Source organism: Crocuta crocuta, unplaced genomic scaffold (genome assembly GCF_008692635.1).
Source record: "Crocuta crocuta isolate KB4526 unplaced genomic scaffold, BGI_CrCroc_1.0 scaffold1013, whole genome shotgun sequence".
NCBI lineage: Eukaryota > Metazoa > Chordata > Mammalia > Carnivora > Hyaenidae > Crocuta > Crocuta crocuta.
Genome location: NW_027531297.1, coordinates 517755 through 526588, shown reverse-complemented (window position 1 = coordinate 526588; position 8834 = coordinate 517755). Strand labels below are relative to the sequence as shown.

The window sequence follows — 8834 nt, the reverse complement described above, 5'->3', positions numbered from 1 at the left end:
GGGCAGCAGCGGGCCCTGGCCCCCCCCCCCCGGCCCCCCTGGGGCTCCGCATGTCTGAGCTCGGTCAGCAGGCAGAGCTGAAGGCCACGCCGGAGCTGGGCCTGCCCGGGGGTGCTGTGGGGCCAGGGCCCAGCCCGAGACACATGGTGCTGATGGGGTCCAGAAGAACCCCTTTCTTTTTTCTTTATTTTACAGAAAGAGAGAGAGAGGCAGAGAGAGGGGGAGAGAGAGAATCCCAAGCAAGCTCCATGCTCAGTGCGGAGCCCAACTTGGGGGTCGATCCTACGGCCCCGGGATCATGACCTGAGCTGAAATCAAGAGACAGACGCTTAATCGACTGAGCCCCCCAGGCGCCCCCACTCCCCTCCCAGGAGGAGTCCTGGCTCCGCAGGTCAGCTCCAGACTGGCCTCAGCGGACCCAGGACGCTGCCTCTCCTGCCTCCTCTCTGCGGCCCCTCCCCAGGTCTCTCCCAGGGCAGGGTCTTCACTTTGGGAGCCCTGAGGTCGGGCCCAAACCAGGTGAGGACAGGTGACCAGCTGGACATGTAACTGCTGCCAAGCGGCCTCCATGTGCCCTGGAGAGTGAGGTCAGCGGGGCCCCGAGGAGCACATTTTCTTGGAAGGAACTTGAGATCAGGGAGTTCTGAACAAAGACACTGGTCTCTATTTGAAAAGCCAACCGCTACCTTCTCTCATCTGATTCTGAAACTCTGCAGTTGGCCCCACACGGCCCCGGGCAGCTGGCCGGGGCTGGAATGCAGTTTGCACAGGGCTGAGGTGCCCAGCTCAGTGGGCTGGGCCCCCGCAGGACCCTCCCTGGGCCCCAAAAGTCGCTAAGCCGGGCCGCACACACAGGTAACCCTAACCCTAACCCACCGGTGCCTCTGCCCGAAGGAGACTCTCCCAGGCTCAGAGATTCCTGGGATTTCGTACCACACTGTGTCTCTCACAAAAGTGTAAACATCCCTCATGTGCTTGTTTCAAATGGACTGACAGGCAGGGATGATGATGCCGTTGTCCTGGGGCTCTGGCCACCTGTGGCATGGGACAGGCTGTGCGCATTAGGGGCCCATTTTAGGGTGGGAAGAGAGAGGGGGGGAGAGAGGCTCAGAGGATTGGTGAGGCCCAGAGGGGACCCAGCCCGTGCCCCCAAACGAGAAATAAGCTGGGTCATAGGCTACATCACAAGGACTCAGGGACACTGGACACTGGGACCCCACCTCATCCCTGCCTCCAAGGGATACGGCAGTCTGAGACCCCTCACCTTGAGTCCCCAGTCAGTGGGCAAAGAGGATGGGCAGACTCCCCAACAGCCAGAACACCCCCCCACTCGAGACTGGCCAGCACTCCCAGACCAGGACAGCCCCCCTCAGACTGAAACAGCCCTTCCAGACTGGGACATTNCGCTGCCGCAAGGAGGCCCCAGGGCTGCTGTCCTCAGGGACCCGCCAGGTGTGGTCCGGCCTCTCCCTTTCCCTCAGCAAGTCACCGCCCACCTCTGCCTGGACCTCACCAGGCAGGTGACAGAGCCTGCGAACTCCGTCCACTGCGGGCTGGTGCTGCCCACCTCGCGCTCACAGACTGGCCAAGAGAGCCCCACCCCCCGCCCCCCATCACCCAGGGTTATGCCCTCACCTGCTGCCTGGAGTCCCCCTTCCCTGCCTGCCCCAGGCAGTGACCACCCAAGTGGGCCCCCCCCTCCCTGGAGGCGCTCGGACTTTGCCCTCCCACCCCACCCCCTCCCAGGGGGAAGCCCAGTGCCTTGGCTCAGGCTAAGGGCAGGTCGATCAGGTGACCCAGGGCATGGCCAGAGCAAAGGCCAGAGGCCCAACTAGCCTGTGGTCCAGGGAGGAGGGAGATCCAGCTTCTTACTAGCAATGCTGTGCTTGGGGGTTTCAAGCATACAGTAACACTGCCCCACTCTTGTGCACGCGCGTGGGCTCACAGGAGCACAGCCACAGTCAGACCCACCGGGCACCCCTCCTCTGCCCCTCCAGGGTCGCGCCCTGCCCCTGCCCAGCCCAGCGCCACCAACTGGCTCCGGTCACAGTTCTGTCTCCTGGTCACAGGGTTAGGTGTGAGGCCAGCAGCCACCGTGGGCTCTGAGGTCCCTGCTCTGTGCCAGAGTCAGTCTGCATAAACAGGCCGCAGTTTGCGTGGCCTGCCCCCGTGGAAGGCATCTGGGGAGATTCCACTTTGGGGAAGATCCAGCTCTTCACAGCCACGGATCTTGGTGCCCAGGTCTCACCCAGGAGACAGCTGCGGAGTGTGTGACCGAGTCACGCCTCAATAAATTCCAAATTGCCTGTTTCCGGAGCAAGGTCCAGGTTCTCTGCCTCCCCCCCACCTCCTGCCAGCGTTTGGAATCACAATGTTTCATTGTAGCCCATGTGATGGGTGGGCCCGGCTGTGATGCTGAGCACCTGCCCGCGCCTGGGTTTGCACACATGTAACCCTTCTCCTGGTGTCATGTCTTTCGCCCATTTTGAAACTGAGTTGTTTGATTTCTTCCTAAGTTTAAAATTATTTTTTAAATGTTTTATTTACTTCTGAGAGAGAGAGAGAGAGAGGCAGCGTGCGCAGGGGAGGGGCAGAGAGAGAGGGAGACACAGAATCGGAAGCAGCTCCAGGCTCTGAGCTGTCAGCACAAAGCCTGACGTGGGGCTCAAACCCACGAACCGGGAGATCCTGACCTGAGCTGAAGTCAGATGCTCAACCCCACACAGGCGCCCCTTGATTATGTTTTAAGAGCTGTGGCCAGATTATCTTCCTGAAGGGCTGTGGCAATTCATAGTACCTTTCTGCACATTTGCCAACACAGGGCACTGATATCCTGATGTTACCAAGCCAACAGGCAAGAAGTGAGACCACAGTCCTTTTGTTGGCTTTCACTGGATTCCCAATGGGATTAAGACTCTCCATACATTGTCAGCTACTTGACTTCCTTCTCTGTGAGTTATCTCCTCAGATCTTTGTTTATCTTCCCCGATTGGATTCTGTCATTTTTAAAAGTTTATTTATTTATTTAACGCTTATTTATTTTTGAGAGTGAGAGAGAGTATGAGTGGGGGAGGGGTAGAGAGAGAGGCAGACACAGAAACTGAAGCAGCTCCAGGCCCTGAGCTGTCAGCACAGAGCCCGACGTGGGGCTCGAACTCACGGTCTTCAAGATCATGACCTGAGTGGAAGTTGGACGCTTAACTGACTGAGCCACCCAGGCGCCCCATGATGTTTATTTATTTGTTTAGAGAGTTAGAGAGAATGAGCGGGGGAGGAGCAGAGACAGAGGGAGAGAATCCCAGGCAGGCTCCACACTGCCAGCGCAGAGCCCCACGCAGGGCTCGAACCCACAAACTGAGATCATGACCTGAGCTGAAATCAATCATGTCCTTCTCTTATTCATACTTAAGAACTTACAAGGTGGGGTCCCTGGGCGGCTCAGTCGGCTAAGTGTCCCACTTGGGCTCAGGTCGTGATCTTGCGGTCAGTGGGTTCAAGCCCTGCATGGGATCTGCACTGAGAGCTTGGAGCCTGCTTGGGATTCTGCCTCCCCCACATCTCTGCCCTCCCCCTGCTCACACTGTCTCTCAAAAAAGAATAAATGTTAAAATAATTTCTTTTTTTTTTAATTTAAGAAAGAACTTNTGCATGGGATCTGCACTGAGAGCTTGGAGCCTGCTTGGGATTCTGCCTCCCCCACCTCTCTGCCCTCCCCCTGCTCACACTCTGTCTCTCAAAAAAGAATAAATGTTAAAACAATTTTTTTTTTTTTTAATTTAAGAAAGAACTCACATGTCAAGGACTGTGAGCCTGTCACTGCCTCTAGCTGCGGGCAGGTGGGTGGGCCGGCAGGGCCTCAGCCCCACGTCTGCCACCACCTTCCCTGCTTGTACTTCCCGAAAATGCTTGTCCGCGTCGTGCTGGGCTTGGACTGGGTGCCTCCCACACTTGACGCCTTTCCCGCCACACTTCTCAGCGGTCACGGGCGCGGAACGGACCCTCGGGAGCCAGTTGTAACACTCGAGCCTCCTGCCTTGCCCAGCACGGCCATGCCGAAGACGCGTGCGGGGAGGACAAACCGTGGAGGCAGCCCGGGACAGGCAGCTGCAGGGCCACGTCAGGGCCACGTCAGGGCCAGGTGAGGGCCAGGGGCCCGTGACAAGCTTCCGGCTGGTCCGGGGACGAGGGCCTCAGGCATGCGCACAGCGGGCAGGCGGGGGCCGAGTCGGGCAGAGCCAGCCCCACGGCCTGCACACGCACGACAGAAGCCTGCAGAGCGCGACCGGCGGCACCACGGAGACCCCAGGGGAGAGCAGGGGAGATGCGCCACGGCCCAGGGACCGGGAGCACGGAGAACTCCCGAGTGGCACGTGACTTTGGAGTGAGTGACTCACTGGTGAGAGTGTGGACAGGCACCCGGGATCTGCGTGTGTGATCATGGGGTGTGAGCGCCTCTGCGGCCTGCCCTAGCCCCGTGGAGGTTACCCCGGAAGCACCTGGCATGCCCACCCCNAGAGCAGGGGAGATGCGCCACGGCCCAGGGACCGGGAGCACGGAGAACTCCCGAGTGGCACGTGACTTTGGAGTGAGTGACTCACTGGTGAGAGTGTGGACAGGCACCCGGGATCTGCGTGTGTGATCATGGGGTGTGAGCGCCTCTGCGGCCTGCCCTAGCCCCGTGGGGGTTACCCCGGAAGCACCCGGCATGCCCACCCCAGGAGGTGTGCCTGGCTCCAGGTTCTCAGCATCCCGGGCCTCCAGCCTCCCGGCCTCTACCCACACTGTCCGCTGGTGGCCTCCAGTCCCCTCCAGGCCTCGCTGGCAGGGACGCACCTGCCGTTCCGTCCCTAGGCCACTGCACCAGGGGCCACCGGGCAGCCAGGCCTGGCTGTGGCCAGCAGCAGCTTTGCCACGGGGGGGGGGAAGCAGCATTAGGCACATCTGGGGATGACAGGAAGAGAGTGGCCAGCTGGTCCCGTGGCCACTTCCTGGCATCCTGCTGCAGCCGCACTGCTGACCACGTGCAGAGAGTGGTCTGCGGGGCACGGGCGGCCCTCTGCCCGGTGCCTGGGAGTAGAGGCAGAGGTGGCAGGGCATGGGAGCGTCTCTGTTCGCACCTCCTGACCCTTCTCAGCCCTGTTCCAGGAGCGTACCCCCTGCTCCCCAGCAGCCATCTCAAGAACCTGCTTTTTTCCATTCTCCTCCCCTCCCCGGCTGCCAGGCCCTCTGCTGGAGTGTGCCCTTGGCAGGGAGGTCGAGCGGCCCCACCCAGCCCTGTCAGTCCAGGCAGAGGTGTGCGGGCAGCTACCACAGCAGCAAGCGTGGACCAGCAGACCCAGAAGCTCCTGGGCCCAGGGAGGTAAGGGACAGGGCTGACAGAGGAGACCCAGGCGGTGGCCGCAGCAGAGGGTCAGGTTTAATGGTCACTCTAAGGGATATCGTACATCATTCAGAGCCCAGCACATGCCCCTGCCCCCTCCCTTAGCTGAGGGCACAGCCAGGTGTCCTCAGACTCAGGCTCTGCAAAGGGGTCCTGCCCCTGAGCCCCAGCTATGTACAAGAGCCGGCCCCACTGGGCCCCAGCAAGGCCACGAGCCCAGAGTCCACCGGCCGCTCAGCGCTGCTGCGGGGTCCAGGCACCCAGCGGGGCCCAGCCCCGCCCGCCCCTGCCAAACCCTTTGTGCTGGGAGAAGCCTCCAGACCAAGGCTGGCAAAAGCTGAATGCACCGCGGCATCAGAGGGCCAGGCGGGTGCTGGAGGACGGGGAGCAGGCAGGGCCCGGCTCAACCCAGAGCCTCCTGAGAGAGGGGAGGGTGTGCCCTTCCCTCCTCTCCACGGCTGCCCAGGCACCCGTTAGGCCGGTGTGGCTGAGGTCAGAGTAAGCAGTGGGTGGCAAGAGGGAACAAGCAAAGACCATCAGGGACTCGGCCAGGGCCGGAGCCGGGCCGGGCAGCCAGGCGACACCATCTCCGCAGACGGGCCACCCTGGTGCTGGTGATCAAATACGGCAGGGCTGGGGGGCTGGGGGCAGAGAAGGTCCTGAACACACACTGGGCTAGGTTGTCTACACCGTAACTGGTAACATAGCACTTAACTATTCAACTAGTAATGCTGCTTCCCTTTGAATTGTTTTGGGGGTGTGAAAATTGCACTTATTTCTATGAACCCGCTAAGAGGAGCCGCCCCAGCGCTGCACCCTCTGGGGGAGGCCTGGGCCCTGTCAGTGCCTGGCCGCTGAGCAACCCCTGGCCACGCGGGGCAAGGCTCGTCCCGGGGCCCCAGGGGCTGTGACCTCTGGCCTGTGGTGCAGTGAGGACCAGACCCGCGGGAGGAACCTGNCGTGAAGCCTGGGACCCGTGTGGTCCTGGGCGGCACACAGCACGTGGCCCAGCACCAGCCACTGGTCCAAGGAAGCAGCCGGGCGGTGGCCGTGGCCCTCACAGGACATCCTCAAAGTCCAGCAGCTTGGAGTGCTGGCGGCTTTTCCACAGGCGGTACAGCCGGAAGTCAAAGTAGGTCTCTATCATCTGCTTCCCTGGGGCCGAAGGAGAGGGGGCTGGGTCTCAGGCCTCTGCCTCCTGCACCCCACCCCGCAGGCCGGGAGCCAGCCTGGCAAACTCACCTTGGGCCGACAGCTCCAGGGGGGACTCAAAAGTGACCCGGTAAGGGGTCATGAGGGTCCTGAGGTTCTGAAACAGCTGAGAGAGGGGGGCAGGGCCCTGAGTTCGGGGCAGGGGGAGGGGGTGGGTGAATGATGTTGAGGGAAGCAGGATTCCCCTAGCACTGATGAGGGCTCATGCATAGGGTGGTTCTGGGGGGTTAAAGGGAGAGAACAAGGGAATGGGAGAAGTGGGAGGTCCTGCCAACTCTTCTGGTGGGTCTGGGGTCTCCAGAAACCTGGGGCAAGATCTGGGGGTTCCTGTACCTTCTCCCCGTTCGGGTTCCCCAGAATGTAGCAGCCCATGATGTGGACGACGTTCGGCTCTGGGTTCACTTTGCTCATCAAGCGGCTCAACCGCTTCCAGAAGCTGGTAGGGGAGGGGTGGGTCACAGGTGGCCTCGAGCCCCGGCCTCCAGCCCGGGCCCCCAGGTGTGAGGGGGGCAGGCCAGGCTCCGGAGCCAGGAGCCTCCCCAGGAGGGTCTGTGGGGGCGGGGTGTGCGGTCTGACGTTGCCTCCGGCTGCCCTGCCCAGCCCCCACGAGCAGCCCTGCCCACTCACTGGATCATGTCCTCTTCCTTCTCTACTTTGGCAAAGGTGGCCACCTTGTTCTTGAGCAGATACAGGTGTCCTGGGCCACCCTGTAAGAAACTGCAATTGGCCGCGTGGGGCACACACAGGACGCCCATCCGCTGTCCCCCACGCCCACACGTGCAGGCACTCACACACGTGTGCACAAGGAGGCTGCCCCCACCCCCATGGCACAAAGGGGCTGAGTCCTACCTGGCAGAAAATCAGCATCTTCCAGATCTTGGCCCCCTTGTGATAGATGTTCAGCTTTTTCTCTATTTCCTCTAGGGAGGAAGGAGTGTGAGCACGGCTCCAGTGTCCCCCCCAGCCCTAACCCCCAGACCCAGGATCAGAAGACAGGGGGATTGGAGGACACATACCCAGGATGTCCTCAAAGGTGGCATGCTCGTGGTCCTGAAACAGACATGGGCCGCACTCTCAGAAGCCCTCTTGGGTAGCAGTCCAACCCAGAACCAGGGGCTGGGGGAGGGTCACTCACATAGAGGATGGGGATGATGGACGGGTCGTCTCTGCGGATGATCGTCGGGATGTACTCGGCTTTGGGCACCTTGGAGGAGATGAGCTGGAGACAGCACGGGGAGCTGCTCAGGGCCCAGCCGCCTTGGAGCCAACGGGCAGTGGGAGGCCCCATGAGGGTGTCCCCGGCTGCTGGGCAGCCTGTGGTAGCCGCATCATCTCCAGGCAGAGCCACTGGGCTCCTGGAGGAAAAGGGACCTCCCCCCTCCAGCCCAGGACAGGCTGGAATAGGAATAGCATAAAGACGGCCCGACCTCACCATGACCTTGGGGGGCACAAAGCCCTCTGTGTCACAGGCCACCGCCTCCAAGCCCTTCTCGGTCTCCCAGTCCAGATCCTCAGAGGCCTCGCCCAGGGTGCAGTGGGAGCTCTGCAGGTCACTACCTGAGGAGCAGGGTGGTCACCAGGACTGCGGACCAGCCGTGGCCCACAGACATGGGTGGTAGATAGAACCCGCAATAAATGGTCCTGGAGGGTCCTCCAGGCCAGCGAGAAACCCAGGGTGGGTGACAGAGACCAACACTGGCCACCACCAGCCTGCCGAGTCTGGCCGCGGCCACCAGAACCTCCGTGCAAGCGTCAGCTCCAGCCAGGTGGGTCCAGGGCCCTGGGCTGAGGAGCAGGGCATCGCAGCCTCTCAGACCTCCTGGAGTTGGTGAAGCACACAGGTGCCCGCACCGCCCACCCCTGCCCGGCCTGCACTGCCGTAGCCTTTAGTTAACCCTGCCCACGAGGTCGGAGGCGCCAGGCGTCCCCACCTCACAGATGGGTAAACTGAGGCTCAGTGAGCAGAAGCGCAGAAGCCTAGCTGCCCGGGCAGGAGGCCCGCCCTGCGGAGCGTGGGGGCTGGGGGCCTAGGGGAACCTCTGAGGCAGGTGGGCCGGCCTGGCCGGGCACCTACTGTCTCGGGAGTCGTGGGAAGTGTCGGCTTTCATGGGGGTGGGGTCGCTCCAGGACCGGCTGAAGCTCCGCTCGCGCCGCTCTGCGAACGCTGCAGTGAGAGCAAAGCCAAAGCCGGGTCAGCAGGGGGGCGGGGGGCGGGAGGGGACGCCGGGCAGAGGGGACTGGG

The 8834-nt window shown here is 61.9% G+C and overlaps 1 protein-coding gene across 1 annotated transcript in view; it reads right to left on the bottom strand.

The window, feature by feature from the left end:
* Nucleotides 1-6337: 6337 nt before the first annotated feature.
* Nucleotides 6338-8834, bottom strand: part of NSMF (NMDA receptor synaptonuclear signaling and neuronal migration factor) — an 8430-nt gene continuing 5933 nt past the window's right edge. Inside the window, exons 8-16 of the mRNA XM_077771534.1 lie at nucleotides 8667-8756; nucleotides 8025-8149; nucleotides 7728-7811; nucleotides 7609-7642; nucleotides 7442-7512; nucleotides 7220-7299; nucleotides 6926-7028; nucleotides 6623-6698; nucleotides 6338-6535 (exon numbers count right to left, since the gene is read on the bottom strand). Of these exons, the coding sequence (XP_077627660.1) occupies nucleotides 6438-6535; nucleotides 6623-6698; nucleotides 6926-7028; nucleotides 7220-7299; nucleotides 7442-7512; nucleotides 7609-7642; nucleotides 7728-7811; nucleotides 8025-8149; nucleotides 8667-8756 (761 nt within the window). The 3' untranslated portion in view covers nucleotides 6338-6437. The remainder of the gene's footprint in view (nucleotides 6536-6622; nucleotides 6699-6925; nucleotides 7029-7219; nucleotides 7300-7441; nucleotides 7513-7608; nucleotides 7643-7727; nucleotides 7812-8024; nucleotides 8150-8666; nucleotides 8757-8834) is intronic.